At 47.0% G+C, this 21,333-nt stretch overlaps 2 protein-coding genes across 2 annotated transcripts in view; one reads left to right on the top strand and one right to left on the bottom strand.

Moving 5' to 3' along the window:
- TWIST2 (twist family bHLH transcription factor 2) overlaps nt 1-7,299 on the bottom strand; it is a 39,249-nt gene extending 31,950 nt beyond the window's left edge. The window contains exon 1 of the mRNA XM_054209797.1: nt 6,533-7,299. Coding sequence (XP_054065772.1) covers nt 6,570-7,052 — 483 coding nt within the window. The 5' untranslated portion in view covers nt 7,053-7,299 and the 3' untranslated portion in view covers nt 6,533-6,569. The remainder of the gene's footprint in view (nt 1-6,532) is intronic.
- Nucleotides 1-21,333, top strand: part of HDAC4 (histone deacetylase 4) — a 415,745-nt gene that overhangs the window by 333,319 nt on the left and 61,093 nt on the right. The gene's annotated exons all lie outside the window — the stretch shown is intronic.

The raw sequence follows: 21,333 nt of genomic DNA, 5'->3' as shown, positions 1-21,333 counted from the left end.
TGATGTTTTTTTTTTTTAACAGGAGCCTCAGTACAGCCGCGATCCCCCCACATCTCTCTCTGCTGAGCAATTAGGTTTATTTACATTTAAGCACAAACATATGAATTTTAAAGGTGGCCCAAGCAGCTTATATTGAAGGCATAATCACATAAACTACTGCACGAGGATTTTTGGTGGCTAAATCAATCCGAAACCTGATTCATACATTTTAAAGCATGCATTTGGCAGGTCTAATATCTCTTAAGGAAATGGTAAAACTTCTTCTCGGGGGTGGCAGTTAACAAGGCAAAACTATCTTATTAGGAATTCAATTAAAGCTAGTGCAGGCTTACTGGAACTCTTCCAGTAAATATATATCAAGCTGAACCAGTAGACATCTGTATCTTCTCCCCCCCGCCCCCCCTTTTCTGTTTTCCAAGCTGTGGCCAAAAGATGGAGAGGAGAAGACGGGAGGAAGAGGAGGGACTGTATCTCGCTTCTAGCTCGCCGTACAGTGCAAGGCACAAGGGTTATTTTCTTTTTGATGTCTGAGCACTTTAGCAAGCTGTGCGCCACTGCCTAACTCCCATCCCTTGCTGCAATGCCGAAGCCGAAAAAAATAATAATAAATCCCATATTACATGAAGGCTCACAAACGAAGCCCCTGGGAGAGGTCGGGGGTGCCTGGCTGCCCCCTTCCTGGGGAGACCCCGGCAACTGGGGTTGTTGCTTATTTCACATTTTCATGGGAGCGGTACCAAAAGCCTCCCTGTCCTGTTTGCACCCTCCTCCAGCAAGGTCTTCCTGTCTCCAGGTTCCTGATGCTCCTTCCCATGATGTGACGGCTCATTTTTGGAGGAGAAAGGCTGACTTATCTTTTTCCCTTCCCAAGGGAAAATCCTCCTTACTGCTAAACGCTGAAAGCCTTGGACTCTAAGGGTGACAGATCATGGAAAAACTTCAAAGACAGATCCTCTGTTTTCACTAGTCAACCCCCCAAAGAAAGACCTGCTTTAATGCAGACGGAGAAGCACATCCCGAAGAGCTACCAGAGCCCAAATCCCCACCTTGCTTGCCCATCCGTATGTGTGCAGAGAAAACACAAGCTCCAGCAGTGCCAGGGAGGTTGAGCAGAGCCTAACAAAGAGCCCAGTTGAGGGGGTGTTTGCTGGAGAAGAGCCTTTTTGCTGCTTAACTGGCTCCCCTTGCTGGGAGAAGGACAAGGGCATTGCAAAAGCCGGCCCCTCTGGCACAGTTGCTGTGCCCTGGTACGGGCAGGGTGGACCGGCTGCCGTCGGCTGGCTCCGGCACGGAAGCGGTTAAAGAAACGGGTATGAGGGTAAGGGCTGCCTTGCTTTGATTTATTGGTTGGCTGAGTTAATTCGTTATTTATGTATGATTAGTTGTTGTTGCTGAGTGGTCATCTTCTACAACTACAAATCTAATTAAATGCTGGGGTGCCTAGAGTTTGATTTTATTTATTTTTTTTTCCCCCTGGAAAATATTTCTACTGTTTTAATTCTTGGGAACTAATCATTAATTAGCACGAGGCTGCTAGTATCCAGCTGGAGGACTTCTTGTTTTTCCTCACTTCCAAATTTGCCTAAAAGTAAATCATAAGCGATGGTGTACAGCACTCTCCAAGTCACTTAGAGCAACCCACTGAGATGTCTGATGGGATCATCAGCTAGCAAGGAGCAACAAGGTTGCTCGGAGCCAGCCGAGGATCTGGCCCAGCTTGTTTTTCATGGCACAGCACTTTCTTTTAATCAGATTTTTTTTTCCCCCCCTTCCTAATCTTCTGTGAAGCCATGGCGGGGGGGGGATAGCGGGAAGGAAGGGGGAAGCTGCCCAAAACGTGTGCTTTCCCCGACCAGCAGCTGTAATTCCCTGATTCCACGTCGCGCTTGCTTTGTGCTTGGGGTTGTGGTGGCGTTCCCTTACATGTTCATGGCCTCATCAAACTGTTCCTACGGCTCTACAGCAAGACATAAATTCTGGAGATTTCAGGCCTGGAGATTTCAAAGTCGTGCTGAACCACATGGAAATGATTCTCAGAGCTATAGCTATAAAAATAATTATACTGCTAGGGGGAAAGAGTGACAAGAAATGTCCCCAAAAGAGATTTCAGCGGTGGTTACAGGATCTGTCCTGGCTCTGTAAGAGGCTGCTGTGATCTCCAAGGCTAATTTATCACCACTACCTATAACTCTATGAAATATGCCCCAAAAAGCACTGAAGGAAGGAATGTGAAGGGAGGTTGCAAAGGAGAAGCATTGCAAACTTCCCCTTTGTTTTAATGAGGATGTTTTGTACGCTTTTAAAATTAGAGCTACTCTGTACAGATGATCAGTGTGAGGATGACTAATTTGGAGACAAATTAGGTCTATTTAGCTGAAATGTATGCCTTGACTAGTCCCTTAATGACCCTTCATAGCACATCTCTCCCGACAGAGCTTTTACCACAGCCCTTGGCCCGACGGATTAAGTAATAACATGCTTTTGCCGCTCTTCTAAGAGGTCCTTCATTTTTGATCCAATGTTTTCCCTCCACCACGCGTGTGTCTTCTAACTCTTTATGATCGGTAATTAGTTTATATACACCTAGCCCATGGCGGATTTGTCTTTTGCACGTCTCGTTCTCCAAAGCGTTCTCCTCATACCCTCTCTCTCAAAGGTCTCCGAGCCTGAGTGTTTTCTGGCTGACTGCAACGTATTTGGTGTCCACTGTGTAACAGATTTATTCTTTCCCAAGACAAGACACGAACGTAAACAGAAGATCCAAACTGCATTTTGCTGGGCTTTTAAACGCACTGAGATGAAAATCCCCTGCTACAAGCCTATTAATGTAAATACCAAACTTTACAATCCTTCCTGTCAAGGAAACTTATTTACATTTTTCTAAGGATGCGTATAAAAAAATAGGGCTTTTGGGACAAAAAGGGCTTAGTTCCAGTGTCACAACACCCCCAGTTAACCGTACTGCTCTCATAAACTATAGAATTAGGTTGTTCCCAGGGCCAGCAGAGATAACATCTGTTTGCTTCTTTAAGGACAAAATGAAATAGGATGCTGGCTTTTTATACTGGAAACAGCCCTGGAAGTCTGAAGGGGCAATCATAAGAGTGCTGCGTACCACGTGCATATGTACCCAGCACAAAAGAGATCGGAAAGGTGTTAGCGCCAGCCCAGGGAAGGCGAACGGCTCATCCCAAGCCCTGCCGCGGTGAATGGGAAGAAGGGGGTAGACTAGTCTTACTAGGACAATGTTTAGGGCTACATCGTCCTTTGCTGATGCTCCTGACATCTCAGTTGGACAGTATTTTTCTTACTAAAGGGAATAACAGGAAACATATTATCCTTTCTCCTGGATTTTCTGCAGTTTAGAGCATCTTGAACACGTCAAAGGAAAAAGAGATAGGTGGCTGCAAGGGGATGGGGCGCAGGTGCTGGTGATGAGGGTGGGGAGATTTGAGGGAGGAAGGCTTAGCTTCACATACATGCCTGTTGAAACATCCGATCACGCTAATCGAAGCGCAAAGCTGCGGCTGCTTCCCTTGAAACTACAGGAGTCAGTTGTCTGTAATTACACGGAGCAGAACAGGAAAACCTCTCGTGGCCAGAGGAGCGAGCAGCAGTGACCTGCTGGCGTTCACAAAGGCCAGGTGGCATTTTACCAGTTCCCAAGGCTCTGATTTTCTAATCAAAAAGCTCCTCTGATTTTTTTTGCAGACAAAGGGGAACGACCGCTCCTCCCAGGAGAAAACCTTTCCTTGCCTATCTCTCCCCAAAACCCAGGGGAAAGGGAGGATGGCCACGGCAATCCAGCCCAAACGGAGATCATCTCTTTGTGCTCACCCAATGTTTGCTCCCTACTCCCTAGGAAAGACAGGAGCCCATCCCAAATTCAGGTAGCTATTTCTCAAGGGTTTCTTTTGCCATCAAGACTTCACAGGCTGCTCCCCTGTTCTGCGTAAAAACTTCTCTGTCTGGGCCAGACCCATTCAGAAGTCCGTGACACACCACCCAGCTAAGTTTGCCCATTTTAGAGGGTTTCTCGAGGATCTTGTCGTAACTTTTATTATTTTTTTTTTTGCTGGCAGACGTAATTTTTGTCGCCATAAACGATAGAATTTGACACCGCGCTGCACCACACCAGGCCATTTGTCAACAACGTTTTCAACAGTTCAACCGCACGCGTGTGCGTATACACACAGGCACAAAAAGGAGAGAAGAGTGGGGAAAGCCCAGGGGCCTGGGGAAAGGCGACCTTCCTCCACAGGGGACGCAAACGCAGAGCAAAAAGCCACCTCTAACCGCCGAGCTGAAAATCAGGTTATGGCAAAGACACCAAATACCGATTCATTCCAGAGCAAACTGAAAATGCATCAAGGTTTAGCTCTGCGTCACGGGTTTTTTTGCACAGCCCGAAATGTCGCTCGCAATTTCTTTTAGGTAGGGACAATCGGAGCATCTACATTTAAAATCCACCCCATTGGAGCAATGCTAATAATAACTCAAATACTAGTGATTTTAAAATATGGTTAAAAAAAGGAGGTTTTGTTGCTAAATTACTGTGTGATAGAGAGGAATGGTTGTATGTTAGATAACAGTTTTAAAAACATCGTTGGCTAATGGCAGGACATCATTTGGGAAACAACAGAATAAATGCATTGTTCCGTCCCGGCACTTTACTATTCAGCCAATCTAAACTGCTGAAGAAATATGTGTTTGGGACATTTTACATCTGTTTTGACAAGAAGCCTGGGGTTTTGTGTGTGGGTTTTGGGTTGTGTTTTTTTTTTATTTTTCAATCTATTCGCTGCAGCATTTTTCGCCAGATTAGCATGGAAAAAGGCACACAGTTTTATAAACAGAGGGTTTATCCTTTTTGAAAAGCAGCTCAACTTTGGCTTTTTGCAGTTGAAATTGGGGCACAGCATGCAAAAAATAGTAACACCAGCAACAGCCATAAAACCCACGACAGCAGCGTTACCTATTTAAACAAAACTGAACAACAGGCAGCTTGTGCAATGGGTAGAGAAACCAATTTTTGAGCAGCCTAACATTTCGGGGGGCTCCCTAGAAGAGCATGTGGAAACCTTAATTGCAGCCCCAAAATGCAAATTGTTTCAGGACACGAGTAAAACGTTTACTTGAAGTGGTCTCTAAAATGGTTTTAAGGCTGCATTTTACACCACTAGTAAGCCCTGGTTGAACACTTTTTGACTTTTCAAAGAAAGTGCTGTAGTTGCATCAAGGTGTGTGTTTTTTTTTTTTAAATGAGCCATTTATTGCTGCTAAAAAAAAGATGGATTTGCTTCTTTAAAAAAGCCTGGCCAATGGGTTGGGATAAACCCTCTTTTCATCTTTCAGGAGCCGATTCCCCTCGTGATGAAATTATTTCATTTTACATCATGCGCAACGTTCTAAGGAGGGGGGGGATATTTCCCTTTCGAATGTTTGCCGGACGAAATGGGTTCGCGGGCTCTGCTTTATGTACCGAGCCCCAGAGAGCGACTGGCCGTACGCAAACTCTGGCTGACACAACGCAGAGCTGCTCTTGCTTAATTAGCTTGAGATGAGGGTGTTATTTCTTTTCTCCTTTCTTACTGTTTATTCCTCCCTCCCTGAATATTACAAAGGCTACTTAAGAGGAAGTAGTTTTCCGCTAATGGAAAACGGTGAGGAAGGGTTTAGCGATGAGAGTAAATAAGAAACAACTACATCTAACGCCAGCCTTTGCTCTACCAGCACTTTGGGGAAGGGAAACCAAACAAATAGGAAAATTTGGCAAAGTTTCTTCTATCTTTGTTTGCTTTTTATTGTGTGAGGGGGAAGGGGCACAGCCCGGGGTTGCAGCCGACATCTGCTGCTGGTTTCTTCTAAGAGAAACGCAACCTGGGGCAAACGCATTGCCGAACCCCGCTTGCGTCCTGCGAAACCTCTGGTCGTCCCCCCCGCCGGGACAGGACGCAGCCACCCCGGGACCGCTGGCTGGACACCGGGTTTTTTGGGCGCAGGCACCCGTGGAGCGGGGCAGCAGCTGTTTCAGATCCCCTTGTCAGCCTGTTGTACTGATTGCCTTTTCCTCTCTCAAAACCCTTCCCCAAAGCAGCGCTTTCTGGCAAATCTCATGCAGCGATGGTTTCCCCCCTGTCCCTCATCAGCCAGCCCTCGATGCCGGTCCTCTCTTGGCTCCCCCATCCCCACAGAGTGGAAACATGCTGATATTTATTATTTTTTTTCCAAAAATGGGGCGTATCTCTTTTTCGCCTGTCTGGAAGTTGTTTTTTTTTTCTTATTTTAATTTTCCCAGGCGTGGGGGAGCGAGAGGGGGCCAGACGCTGCCCATCTCACCTCCGGGTCGGTCTCCCCAAACCCCTTGCCCAGCAGCATCCCCGTGCCCCACCAAGCCGTGCCACTTCTCCCAGGGCAGGACCAAGCCCCGCGGCAAAGCTGGGCTCCTGAAGGGAGCTGTGGGTGCCCCATCCTGCAGCCGGAACAGGAGAAAAGCGGAGCACCATCCGGGAGAAGAGAAATCGGTACCTACCTCTTCGGCAGCTGGGCTTGCCCGGCCCAGGCGGTGGCTAGTGGGAGGCCGACATGGACCACGCTCCCTCCATCCTCCATACGGAGAAGGCGTAACTCAGCCTCTCGTGAGCAACATAACTGCAGCTTGTCATCTTACTGTCCATCTCGTCGCTCTGTAGCACCTGGTAGAGGAAGTCTATATACCGCGCCGCCAGCTTGAGGGTCTGGATTTTACTGAGTTTGTCAGAGGGCAAAGTGGGGATGATTTTCCTCAAGGCGGCAAAAGCTTCATTGAGCGACTGAGTCCTCTGCCTCTCTCTGACATTGGCCAGGATCCTCTGGCTCTGCAGTTCTTCATAAGATTGGGAGCTGGGACTGGACTTTTTCCCCCTCTTCCCTGGGTTGGGGCTGCCATCTTCGCTGGACTTCTTACTGTATCTTCTCTTCCTGCCAAATCTCTTTGGCTGCCTTTCCAGCTCCTCTTCACTGGTCCCCAAGCTATCCACAGGGGAAACAGGAGAACTGGAGCTTTCTTCCATGCTTTCGGCAAGAAGGGGAGGGGAAGAGACTTTCCCCCCCTCCTTATGTTATGTGAGTGTGTGTGTGTCTTAAATATGCTTTAAATTCCTGAGACAGATCCTTTGGAAAAACAGGAGGGCTTTTTTTTTTTTCTTTTTTTTTCTTTTTTTTTTTTTTTTGCTGACCAAACGTTTTCCAGGTTGCTTGAAGGGCTCTTATTTCAAGGACCCGGGGTTGTGCAAAAAATTGAGGTCTCGGAGAGAGGAAGTTATTCTAACTTTTTGGAAACTTTAGCTGAGCTCGGTTGCTAAATAGTTGTCAGAAGTGAGGGAGGTGCAGGGCTCCCTTCTGATTGGCCGGCCAGGTCAGTGGGAGGAAAGCTTTTCCCCTGCTAAACTTTCACAGTTTTATGTTACACTTAACTAAAATCTTGGGAATGCACCTCAAATAAAAGATAGCTGGTGACCACCCCCCACCCCCCTGCCGCCACCCCCAGATGCTGAATTTGCAGCATCCCTCCAGGGTAAACTCCCCCCATGAGGGTATTTTGGGGTGCGGGGCTGTCTCCCCACCGCCGAGGGTCCTGCTCCCAGCTGCACGGCTGGGCTGCGGCACCACCTCAAATTGGGGTGCAGCTCTTGCACGCCCAAGAAGTGCCCTGTTTTGGCAAAATAGTGCCTGATTTTGCACTTCCCCCGTGCTGGGGATCTTGTAAAAACCCCCTGCTGCCCCTTCGCAAGCCGCCCCTCACAGCACCCTGCTCCCCAGACCCCCTGCCCTGCAGGACCCTCCTGGTCCCACAGGGTGACCTTGGGGGGGACAGAAGTCCCCTGAGGCGTGCCCAGCTGCGGGAAGGCTGGAGGTTTGGGTGCAGCCGGGGGAAGCCCCTTCAAGCCCCCGACTTGTGGGGGGCATGGAAAGACCCTGCTGGACTATAACTCAGTGGAGCCCAAACATGGGGCATCTGGAAAGCAGCGAATAGTTCGTAGAAACTCCCATGGAGAGCATCCCGGAGAGGCCATGCTGGCCACGCAGACCATCTGCCCACCATTTTTCTCCCCCATTTCCCCCACCCCCGTCAAATACTAAATAGTACTTTTTGGGGAAGCGAGAGCTAAGGTAGGCAGGAGGACCTCTTTTCCTCCAGAATATCCTGCTGTTGAAACAGTGGTACCCCAGCGCATGAAACCCAGCTCCAGGGTTTCTGATGTATCAAACAGAAGATGATGGATCTATTTTTCCTCTCCATCACACCAGGGAAAATGTGGGAAAACTCTGCTTGCTTCCTTGGAGCTAAGGCAGAGCGAAATCAGATTTGGACCTCTGATTTTAGTTACAGCCCAAATTGCAGGAACAGACGCATTCCTGAGCAGCAAAGATTATGTTTTCAATACGGAGCAGGAAAATAAAATAAAACAATAATAATAAAAATAAATAAGAGAAAAGGAACTGGTAAAATGTAGATGTCGTATCAGAAGAATTAGTTTGAAGTGGATTTCTTTGCAAAGTTTTCCAGTAGGTATCAACACTCATTAATGGAAAAAATAATGTCTGGTTTGATTGGAAAGTGTTCCTTGGTAGGAGAAGGAATTTTGGCTTGCCGGGGGCTGACTCCACTACTGGTAGGTAATGTTTATAGTGGAAAGACTTCCCCAGGCAGCCCCTGGGGAGAGCCTGTGTTTGCTTTCAAAAGGAAAGGTTTTCAGGTGCAGCACAGAAGTCGGAAAGCGACGCAGTACTGCAAATAGATTTTTAATCCAATTTAAGACCCCGGCGAGTCGGATAGGACGACGGGTGCCTCTGCCGCTTGCCCCCCAAAGCCAGGTTTCCAGAAGGGCTCAGGGCGCTGGCGGCTGGGGCTGAGGGTTGGCAGCTGCTCTGCATCTGCCACCTGGAGGTCCATGAATAGAGGGGGCAAGGATGGTGTCTGCCAGCCCTGCGGATCTGAAGGCAGATACCACCATCAGCTGAGTTGGGGCAAGTGACATCTATACTGGGGAACCCCGAGTAACAGTCCTTTGCCTGTCCCGTAAGTGAAATAATCTGCTGTTGATAGTGGTGCCGATGTGAAACTGTGCCTTGGAGGGCAAAACACTCCTCGTAAGGGATATTTGGTTTGTATTTCCAAGTATTAAGAGAAACCACTGAAGACCGGAGGGACAACTCTGCTCTCCAGCTTCAAAGAGCACAGTTTTCCCAGCAAACAGGCTCCTCCGTGTGCTCGCACCACATTTACGGCAGCAAACTGACGTGGATTTGCAGAGGTATGTGGAGCATGGGAGGGCAGTTGGGCTGCCGGGCTGAGCACCCGGTGTGCACTGTCCAAAGGTGCTCTAGGTGCCTACAAAAGTCTACTCAGGGAGGGAGCAGAGCCGCGTTTTGGTCTGTGAGAGCACCAGAAGCAAAGGGAGCAGACCCGAGCTTGAGAGAGCGAGCGGAGATGCTCGTTGCTGCCTCTCCTCTCCCCCTGCCCTGCCAATGTGTGTTAATATTTATTCCGCATCTTCCTTTTGCCTTCGCCACAACTACTGAAGGCAGGACTTCATGCAGTGTGAGGTGTTTCCATGGGGTGGGACTTGGTCCTTCCAGGGGTTGGAGACAGAGGGGTTTGGGGGGCTGACTGGGTGGATGTATCTCCAAATGCCCAATTCTCAGCTGGAACAGGCATTTTGCTGGTCCCATCCTGTACAAGCGCAGCAGGAGACATGCAGCTCCTGCGCATCATGTTGGAGCTGTGGTGGCAAAAGGATGCGGCTACGTGGCGCAGTCCTAGTCCAGCGGAGCGGCTGCTGCTCCTCGAGCTCTCGGCTGTGCCTCTGCACGGTGCAGAGCAGGAGAAGGCTCCCGTGGCAGAGCCGCCCGTCTCTGCTCCGCATGCCATGGCTCTATTAAACAAATAAATGAAAAACCCCAGCCCCCTGCCTGGCTTCTGAGAACGAGCCCGAAAGTTTTTGCACGACAAAGCAAGGCAGGATTTCTCCCCAAGGAGGCTGTTGCCATGCGTAACCTCTAAATGTGCAAAGCTTTTTAGTATCAGGCAGGCTTCATTAGGGGAAATTTATGGTGAAACTCGGCTGTGTTATAATTATGAAGTCTGTAAGCCCGGCTCCAACGAGCATCGCTCCAGAGCTGCTGTGTATGTGTGTACTCTTTACGGCCGCCGAGTCCCCTAGCAGTACTTAGTGCCAGAGCTAAGTACGGTGTTGACAATACTGCAAATATCTTCCCTTGGAGCAGACCAAAGGCACGGTCTACGTGTGCGCAGACCGGGGTGAAATGTGATCTGGCTCTCCTGAAGGAAGAGGGAGTCGGAGAGGTTTGTGGGGGAGCCACGTGGTACGAAGGTACCGCTGGCCGAGGAGGACGGGGTGGATGCATCCTTCCTGCTACCACAGCAGGGTGGGAGAGAGGTTATGTAATAAAAACTGAGATATAAAAATTAGTTTTGGTGAAAGTTTAATGTGATGTCTGCTGTGATAGACTGTGATACAGCTGCTGCTGCTTCGCTGCCATTACCAGGTTCCTAAAATTTCTAAATTAGAGGAAAACAATGCACACATACTGGGCTTTGGGGGCAGTGCTTATTCTTTGTAGGAAGCCTGTGGTCTGGTTGTCCCCCTGGCAGGGCTTGGCCAGCAAATCACCCTTCAGCCCCTCTGCACTGTGGAGGAGAGCATCAGGAGTTTCACCTCCTGCCACCCTTCCCTCAGGGGAAAGGTTGGGTGTCCTGGCCGTAAAGGCAGTAGCATTTCGACGTGCTCAGGCTGCTCTTCCAGCTCCTCTCTGTCTGGGGGAGCTGCCAGGGACACACATCTTTGGAGCAAACTGAAAGAAGAAAGATGTTGGTGTGCATACTGCCGCCCTCCTCCTCACTACCTACTGCTGTAGAGAAAAGCATCATCTCTCCTTTCAGAAACGTCCCCGTGGCAAATTGCATCCAACATTGAATGGCCTCTACTGTAGCCAGGTGTAGTTAAGTTGATTATTTTTTTCGGTGTGACTTAGGAGAAAATGCCTTGATGCTTTTGTGCAGCAGCCCCTAAATGTGATCTGGCCTGTGCATCTTCCACGCGCTGTCTTTGCGAAGGCAGTCGTGTTCTGCCTTGCACTTCTGCTTTGTGGGCTTTGTTTCCCTGTTCCTCATGTTGCACCGCAGCAGCGGCAGGACACGGCAGGCAGATGTTTCCCAAAGCTCTGACCCTGCAGTGACAAGTTTATAATCAAAAGCAAAGGAGTGGCGAGCGAGTAGGGCAGATAAGAGGCAGGAGGTAAGGAGAGCGAGGCTTTAGGGATAAGACAGTTGGAGCAGAGCACGGTTTCAAAGTAATTGGATACGCTAACTTTGGAGTTTTGTGCAGGAATGTACATCTGTTTCTGAACTGTTACCAGCTGATGTGCCCGCTCTTCCTTTCTGCTTCCTCAGTTATAACCCCTCGGAGCAGCAGACACAAGCAAAGCAGAGGCTGACCTGGGGACAGCGAGTCCTATTGCTTTGCTAATCCTGCCAATAAATGCAGTCAAGTTCAAGGCATGCTTTTGATTTGCAAAGGCATTGCTGGGGCAGCTGGGTGTACCGATGTCGGCCCTGCAAGGAGCAAGGTGGCAGCTTCTCCCCGTGATGGTTTGATGGCTCCATCTGGCTTCCTCAGCTTTGTGCTTGTGGAGGTGAGAAATACAGGTCTTTTTCGGCAAGACTTCACAGGAGAATTACAGAAAAGAGAGAAGGACTTGGAGATTTTCCAAGTGGACGTCTCTTTCTCTTGAGAAAGCCCCGCAGGCCCTTTGTCCACCTCCTTTATGAAGGTGGCAGCTCCATCCAAGCTTTGACCAAGCGAGGTGTGAATTGCAAAGGCCATTTTTCCAGACCCTGGTTTATTTGCAGTGTACAATGCCAGGACAAACTGTCCACAGTGTAATAATGATTAATGCAAATCTCAAATAACTTAAAAAAAATACCACGGTGAGTCAGATTATGAAAAGGCACTGTAATCCACAGATTTTCTAACTGTGCCCCAGATTCTGTGATGCGCTGGAGAATGGCTTGGAGAAGAGAGGTACATCGGAGTCCCACTAACCTCTGTGGGGCATAGGCAGGTGTTTAAAGTTACATGTATGCTAAATATAGGCTTGAATTTCTGATCTGAACCCTCTCTGAAAAAAGAGGAGAGATCTTCGGTGGCTTCAACAGGTTTTGGATTGTGTCTCAAGCATTAAGCTGTTGGAGGACCAGTTCGCATCTCCTGGTCATCCAAGCCCCCTTGTCAGTAGGAAAAGGATAATGTAGACCAGACACAGTTCTCCCTTGAGTGCTGGGTGCAGTGTTTCAGGTCTGATCATTGAGGACTGGCAAGATTAGAAATCCGTGTAATTCTTCATGTCGGTACCGTTGGGAAGATAGCATATGTCCCGCTGTAGGAAGAAACCAAAAGGCAGTGGCGTTGCAGTTGTGGATTCTATTTTTAATGACAGTGTAAAGCAAAAAGAACTGGCATTTGGGGGAGTAAAAAGTAGTACCTACCACGATTCCAAAAATAACATTTCTATTATAGATCATTTACCCAGGGCCACCACTAATTGCAGATTGCAGCGGAATGTCTCCCTGGGAATCCACAGGGAAGACAGATTTTTTTTCCCCTTTTTGGAAGGTGAAATATTAACTGCGGCTGCAGCAGTAGTAACTGTAGCTTAGAACCTGAGCTAGGAAAAATGAAAATATTGTTTCATGAACTGGAAAATCAAAGCCTGTGAGGTATTTTGTTCTCCTTGCCTTTTCCTCCCTCATCTCCAGCCACATTAAACTGGGGAGAAAGGGCTTCACACCAACATCAGGGAGAATCCAAAATCAGTCTGGCTGTTCCAACAGCATCTGGACACTTTTGGGAAGGGTCAGGCTTCTGTTCATTTTTTGGACATCAATGCACACTTCAAGGCAGGTACATTCAACAAGTTTGTCTTCTAGTTTTTAGCATTATTTTACAGCTTCTCAATCTCCAGGTGGAGGACTGCTTCCACTGAGGGCTTGCTCCTGAGATGAAGCTGGTTGACTTGAGCAGTGCAAGTGCAGTCAGTGGTCTGGAAAGGATTTGGACAGGCTGACACTACTGACACTGACCTCAACTCCCTGTCTGGCCACAGACCATCCTTTCTGGGTCCCCATGGCACATCCTCTTCTTGTGGATCACAGAACAGGTCTGCGGAAGTTGGTGGCCTCAGGTCAGTGCTTTGCTGTCATCTCTAATCTGCGAAGCCCCAGAAACAATGTAAAGGAAGGCACTGATCCGATAAAGCAGATTCAAGGCTTGTCACTGACTTGTCTTAGCTGCCTTCCCCAACCCTCTCTGAAGGCGTCAGGAGGATCCCGGGGTGAAAACTGTTCCTGCTGGGCACAGGTTGCCTTTACAAACACCATGCTCTTTTGTCCATCTCCTGGTTTGGATCCAACCACTGACTGTAGTGGTGTTTTCTTGAGCACAGAGTCTGTGGTGCACTTACTCTTTTTACGCATCTTGAAGCCCATAGTTACTCTGAATCCCATGGCTGAAAAGCCCACCAAGAAAAAGTTCACAGTACTGTTGCTTGTATTCGTGCATGGCATTATTTTTGAGGGTTAACCAGGATCCTGGAGAGTTAAATCTTGTAGTTAACTATTTTGTCAGGTGAAAAGATAGCAACAAGGTACTGGAAAGCAAAGCCCTGGGCAATTATACTGCTATTGAAATAAATGTTTTTTGCTGTGGGTCCACATAATCTTTCCCGAAGAATGTTACTTTTCTCAAAGCATGTTGCAGCTTTACCCATTTCCCTCAAATTAAACCATGTCAGGTGGACGCGTGGCACTGCTCACATGTCTCCTTGTTGGTGGCCAGAGAAATGTCTCCTAACTGTACAGAAACAGCCTGAAAAACTGCATGATGAGTGCAAAAGCAGACCCAGAAGCAGCTTTGTTTGCCTGGGTCTATCACTCGATAGATATGTATACAGCAAGGAGGGATTCATTGCCTGGAACCTTAGCCAGCTAAGTTTTAACCATTGAGGCTACCTCTAGAATTTAACCACCAAGGTACAGGATCTTGCAGTTCAGTTCACAGCACTATAATTCTCCAATCATTTCTTCCAGGGTTTAAGCCATAGTTGAGGCCATGTTATCATGTTGCATATGCCTTCTGGTTAAGGGAGACTGGGCAGCTTATTAGCAGCAATTGTTGAGGGGCTGGATGGGTCACGGATGAGTGACAGGTCATTCGTCACGATTCCTAGTGGTGAAAAGTCCTGCCTTTGAAGTGTTCCCACTCCCCATCAGCCTGGTAGTGGGATCTTAGAGATGGGATGTTGGTTACCTGTACCAGAAAGGAAGAGCGCTACTGATTGGGTCACTGTCATTCTTGGGCCAAGTCAAGCAATTGAGCAAAACCTCCACTAATATTCATATACTTAAAATAGGGAGCTACGCCTTCTACCTCAAAGGCTATGGGGCTACTTATGAGAAAAATCACAGCTTTTCTACCATACCTTGATGGAAAAAAGAAATGCCTATTATTTGTTTTCCCTTTCTTGGAAACACTGCTCAAAAATCATAGCCACTCTTCCTTTCTTATCCATCTTTTTTAACCACACTTTAATTTTTTATGAAGCTCTTTCCCAACAGTGCTTCTCCATGCTCTCTCTGTGCTTCCTGACATTCCTACAGCAGCAGGACAAAATATGGGATCCCATCCCCCAGCCTGCTTATTGGTTTAGGTTAGGTTTTTTTGAAGAATATGGGACTAACCCATAGCCCCAGGAGGGCAGTGGCTCACACTCTGTGGAGGCTGATGGTGCTGTTTAGCGTCTTCAGTGGTTTAGTGTCTTTGCAAGAGGGTAGGACTTGGTGAGAATCCCTTGAATGTCAACTGAGAAGTAAAGTGAGCTGGTTTAGATCCTTTGTGTCTGGCTTTTATGTGTTTTAATGGCCTAGAAGAGGGAAGGTACCCTGGTTCCGGAGGGAAAAGGGTTAATTCTCCACAGGAGAGGTATTCCGGGCCATGTGAGCCATGCCCATCCTGAGCTGCCGGGGGCTGGGGAGTCCGGTCCGGTTGGTGAGCGGCGGTTCCATAACCGTGTTTGTATACTCCTCTATCCGTGTTATTGTTGTTGTTTTCTTGTTCCCTTTGCTGTTCTGTTAAACTGCCTTTGTCTCAACCCAAGAGTTTTGCCTTTTTCTTCCAATTCTTCCCATATTGGGAAGGCCCGAGTGAGCAGCAGGTGGTTCTTTGTTGCCGTCTGAGGGCAAACCACAACAGAAGGGGTGTCATCTTGGAGAACCCTCTGTGTGACTGGTGAACTTCTCACCAAGTAGACAAAGAATAACCTGACAGAATTAGTTATTGAGGGAAAAATATTTGTTTTCTAAATAGAACAATGTTTTGTGAAACATGCCAACATTCCTAGGGAAATCTGATTTGTTTTGGAAAATCAGGCACCTTACCTCTGACCATTTTACCTCCGTATGATGCAGTTTAAGTTTACTTGTGTGTCCAGGTACTTCAGTTGCCTGTTGGCCCTGCCCTGGACATCCCTGATAGACCATGGCAGCTGAACAGGAGGGAGCTCCCCGTGTTCCAGGTTGCCTGGCCATGAGCGGAGCGGGCACAGAAAGCCCATGTCTCACTTTGAATTTTGCTGCAGCAATGGGCTGGTACCTCCTGATCAAATTGCTCGGTTATCATCTGATTTGGTTTCACTTTGGTATTTAAATTGATGCTGAAAGGTTGAAATCTTCCATTAAAAAAATAATAATAAAAAATTGCTGAGTAGCTACACTTAAAACATCAAACGGGACAGTCAGCCAAACCTGCTCAGCTGAGAGAGGAAATTATTTTTCTTAGACTGATTAAAACTTCTGCTTTTTTACTTTGTCTTTACTAACACCTGTTTAACTCAAGCACCTGAATAAACTTTGAGGAGAAAAGATAGCTTTGTTAAAAACTCAACTGGACCCCAAAAGATCGGGTTCCACTTCTGGGACCCTCAGCAAATCCAGGGAAAACCAGGCTTGACATTCCTAGTGAGACCTGGGGAGAAAAAGCAGGAAAGGCCCATCATTTCTTTCAAAAACAATTAGGCGAAAAAGCCTCAGCCCAAACAAACAAATTCTCAGAAGTTAAGGTTGGTAGAATTTAAAAGAAGCAACCATAAAAAAGTCATAAATTCCTATCATTGGTTTTGGACTGTTGTTTCAGAAATATTAAGTGAACTGGTTGTTTTCTCAAGAGTAACAACCTTTACCTGTGTAGATCATGTTGTCTTTTGGGACACCATGAACCAGAGCACAAGTCTTCTTGTAGATCTGGTTGTAAATGCACCACTGTGTAGACACCAAAGCTGGCGTAAAGGAACATGTGTGTGGTAGCTGAAGCACTGGAAATGAAATTATCAGGGAAACAGCTGCACCCCTCAAAGGCACAGGAAGAGCATTCCTGCAAAGCATCTGTGGATTTGCATGTGTAGCGTCGGGGAAGATGCATGTTTGGGTGTTTTAACCTCCCAAGCCTTCTGCATCCAGGAGTCAGGCTATCCTTCCCCCGCTTCCGTTGATGCCTTGCTCTGTTGCATCCCTGGTGTTCTTTTCTCGGCAAGGGTGACTTGCTCACTATTATCGTGAGCCTTGCTGTGTTGGTACTGGATGGTGGGAAGCAGTGCTCCAGCAGTATTACAAGAAGGTAGGCTCTAATTCATCTGTCCCAGTTGCCCACATCCTGCCTTTCAGCGTCACAGATGAGAAGTGGGTTAGAGAAATATGCTTTTTGGTGAACCCATAAGGTGCACTACAGGGCTGGATGCACCACTGCACTCTTCATGCTGGGGCATGTTTTGGTCTCTGTGGGAGAGAGCAATGTCCTGTATGGTCAACTTCAAGCATATAAGTTATTGCACTGATGTTAAGTGGGTGATGCGTGTGCTCAAAACTTCTCCAGGAGCACCCCAGTTCAGGAGGTGACATGGGCAGCAGCTGCAGCCTACGGATGTGGTCTAGCTTCCGTGTTATCCAATCCTTGAATTAAAACAATGATAGTAGCTCCCTTTACTACAAGGATGAGCACCACAACCTGCAGCGGATAGCAAAATATCGCATTTTCGTGTATTTTAGCTCAAGAGGTCTTTTAACTCCATTTAATTGTTGAAGGAGGAGAGCTATAAAGCATACCTGTCCTCAGCTTGAACCTCCCCCAGCTTTTTCATTATCAGCTGAGCTTTGCGATTTTTTTTTTTTTTTCTGGCATCCATACTACTGTGATGTTTCATTTCCTTCTCTTTTGCGCTTTTGGCAAAGATAAAGTTTACTGTCGGTTCCACTATATACCCTATCAGGTGACCCAGAGTCTGATCCACAACTTGCAAAGTCAGCAAAAAACGCTATGTTGCTCTCAGCAGGCTTTACAGCGACCTTTAATAATTCTGCCCTCCCAAGGGGGCTGAAGTACGAATCCAGTAGGCATTTGTCGTGTCTCAGTCTCCTAAAGGGCCAATAATTTCTTGCAATATTTTTGTAGGCCTTTGATCCATCACTGTTGCTTGATTGTGCTTTGAAGACTTAATAGCACCCCATATCCCGCACTTATTAAATTCAAATTCTCCAGTTGCATTTCCCTGGAAGATACATAAAAATAACACATGGAGGAAATATAACTGGAAGATCCTTGCATAAGCTGGCTTACGTTTTGTATGTGGGGAAGACACTGAAACCATTGCTTTTGCACTCGTGACAGAACCATCTGTATAACTTTGATATAGTGGAGTATATCTGAAAAAGCAATAATAGTTCGGGGAGCTGTGTGCTGGCTTCAAAGGCTCAATTTTCAGTATGCCGCTAGGCAGACTTTCATTTAGAAAGAATTAACATTGGAGGCACCTAGCTGTAGAAGTTGCCATGGGCTCTGACAATAAATGTGTCTGGTGGGATTTCAGTGCGGCTCTTCTGTAGTTCTGCTGTCGTTGGGAGGTAGTTATTTCAGGGCTGGCATACGGATGCCATTGAAGACTCCCAGAATTGCTCATCTGATTGAAAGGGAAGGGTAAAGCAGTGTGATAAGCCATTTTCTGGAGGACGGTAGAGAACAGAGCGGGAGATGCAATCAATTTTGAGTGGAAAAACTCTCACATCCAAGCAGGAGGAAAGACGATTTGTTAACTGCTGCAAGCACTGGGGAGGGGATCCCCAGTTGAGGAGGTCCCTTTACCATCCTGCTCACATAAAAAAGTTTCTGCTCTACAGTGGCATCCTGGGGACAGCACAGATCCACAGTGAAACTGGGGGAATACTTTCACTCGCTCCCTGTTTTCTGGGCTCACACCAGGAGACAGGTGGGACGTTTATGATAAATTCCATTAAAGCCACCTGATTTCTGTGCGAAGTCCCTTGCAAGCATCAAGCTACTTGCAGGCACATGAACAGCCATTTACTCTGACCTCATCCCTGTAAAATTATGTTCTCCTTCAGAAGTTCTTCTCTCTCCCTAAGCAGGGAAAGAAGACCAAAGAGAACAGAGAGCTTGGTTGCACCAAAAATAAAACGGGAGAAGAGCAGCCTTGGGCAGGGGGATGGAAACACTTCCATTGACTTTGATTTGCCCTGGGTCAGCCACACTTTGGGAACTATGAGATTTGGGTGGCTAATAAAGAGCCAAAGTTAAACACATAAGCACAAACAGCGCTTTCCGAACCTTTGGCGGGGCTGGTGGGACGCATACCTTCTAGCTTACGAGGCAAAGCCTAAATTAAAAGCTAGAAACGTCAGCGTCTCACGGCATGTTGTGCAACCAGAGCTCAGTGATATTTTGTAAGTAGAGTTGCTCCCTGGTTTTGGTTTGGTTGTTTTATTTTCAGTAGGATATATGATTTTTTTATGGGAGCGCGTGCTGAAAAAAATGATTCAGAAAGCAAATAGGAAAAAAAAAATTAGTTGGTTAAAAATAAACAACACTTTTTCAAGGAAGCTGAGAACTTCCTAAAGGAAGTTTTCACAAGTATGAAAAGTTTTATGTGGGGGAAAGCTATATGCAGCAGTGCTTACTGCGAGTACTACAAAAGATGTATCTTCACCCTGACCACACTGATAGAACAATTTTGAAAGCCCCGAAGTGTAACTGCTCTTTAATGTGGTCTTTTTTCTCTGTACAAAATACTTCTGTGGACAAGGATGGAGGGTGGTTTTAACCTGAAATCTTTGCAAGGTGGTGTTGCCCAGCAAAGGTGCATAGAAACATAACGTGCAGTTGAGGAGATGCGTGGGACCCTGGAGGAGACAGCTTTCATGTGCTTTCTTGGGGTAATGGGAGCCTGCTGATAGCAGAGTGAGCTTGTTTAGTGACACTTTTGGGTCAGTCAACAAGTCAAATGTGTTCAGTTTATCGATGCTGAAGGTCTGCCTATCAATCCCGATGCCCCCAGACCATTCCTCCCAGCCCTTGGTCACCAGATGTTGGCTTCATGCAGGAGCTTTCCACCCTGGGTGCCTCTCTGCATTGGCATCTTCCTTCTGCTGCATGGCAGGAGACCGTGAACTCAGAAGAATTAGATGGGATGGGTTTATTTTTCTCCCGGTGCATGTTCCCAGCATTGTATTTCACAGCGGCTGTACGGGTTTGTATCTCCCTGCAGCGGGCAGGAGCGGGCAGACAGCATGGCTCCCCGCACGCAATGGGGTAAAACGCCCGGTGAACGCAGCGGGGGAAAAGCGGGGCCGGTGCAGACCGATTTAGAAATTTGCAAGCAAACATCTGTCAGGCACTCAGCTCAGATGAATAACAAAATCAGACCGAAGCAGACATATGATGAAATCCTTCCATGCGGAGGGAAGGGGGAGGGGGATGGCAATCCAACGTGTACTAATATTTTCATTATAATGCGAGGCGTATCAGTGACACACACACGTGAAGCTATGGAAATGTGGGGTACGTTGTTGTGCCATATGTTTTAAATATCATTAAGTAGGCCGGTTTTGACGTATATTTGATATTCTGGCTGTTGTTGCTAGGACTGGACCAACCGATTCATATGGAATATGAATTGGCCTTGAACTCAGTCTAATCGCTGACCCAAAGAGAGTTTTGCAAAATGCATTTCTAACCTGAGAAATGATAGGCTGAGTCTTGCGCTGTGGGAGGAGGGTGATTGGTCGTACACTTGACCTAGATACAAATCTCTGGGGTTAAAAATAAAGAGGCTGTTGGATAGCGGGGACCAAAACATGTCACTGATAAGTTTTGTTTTCCTTCTTTTTTTTTTTTTTTTTGTTTTTGCTGGAAAACGCATCTCAGACAAAAATTGTGATCATCATTTTTTTGGAAGTTACAGTTTTCAATATTTTCCCCTCAGTGTTTCACAGCAAGGAGGGCTAATGAAATGTTGATATGTCCACGTTTTTAATTTGGAAAGTAATGTAAAACTTCTACTTTCTTTCAGATTCTCCACATTTTTTCAGGGAACAATTAAATGTGGAAGAAATCTTACTTCTTGTATTTTTAATTCTTACCTCTTAAAAAGAAGGGAACCCCACCCAAACCCTCATTTTGAAATACTCACATAAAAGTCTGCTAAGTTTAGAGGAAAACCAGAGCAACATTTCTGGGGACAAGTTCTTTCACTCCTAGACTTTGCTCCTTTTTGCTTTTCCTTTGGGAGAGTCTCCCTGCCAGCAGAAAGCAGATAGAGCAGAGAAAATCAGGTTGTGGGGAACATATACATTTTTTTAATTATATTATCAAGCAATTCCTGATTCCCCCCCCCCCCCCCCCCCTTTTTTTTTTTTCTTTTGAGAAAAAGAAAGATGAAGGAATTGGTGAGAGGGGTAGTGGGGAGCACCCGTGCATGACAGATCCTCTCCCCTCTTACCCACAACTCTTGTCAAGGAAATTGAATTTATGGTGAATTCCAAATGAAAGGACTGTGATAGGGGCTTTTTTTTTGGGGTGGGGAAAATCTGCTCCCTTGTCTGGGCAGCCCTGGTGTTTCTTTGCAGGACGTGGGCTGGGACCCGAACCTCTCGCAGGGCTCCTTCCTGTTCCCACATCCGTGCCAGGAATCAGACTCCGCGGGAGTATTTTGGATAACGTGTCCTGGGAAGATGGGAGCCAGAGGGGGATGGAGCTCCCTCTCGCAGAGCCGTCCTGAATCTGCAGCTCCAACACTCCCAAGAGCACGAAAACTGGTTTTGTTGCTGGAGTTGGCAGATATATGCGCGAGGATCACGGCTGATGACTCAGAAGGTGCTGTTTTTACAGACACTTTTCTGACTACAAAGTCATTCTGAAAGCTTGGTTTTAC

This window comes from Rissa tridactyla, chromosome 7 (assembly GCF_028500815.1).
Source record: "Rissa tridactyla isolate bRisTri1 chromosome 7, bRisTri1.patW.cur.20221130, whole genome shotgun sequence".
In the NCBI taxonomy this organism is placed as follows: domain Eukaryota; kingdom Metazoa; phylum Chordata; class Aves; order Charadriiformes; family Laridae; genus Rissa; species Rissa tridactyla.
Note: the sequence above shows the minus strand (reverse complement) of the source record. Positions and strands in the feature narration are given on the sequence as shown.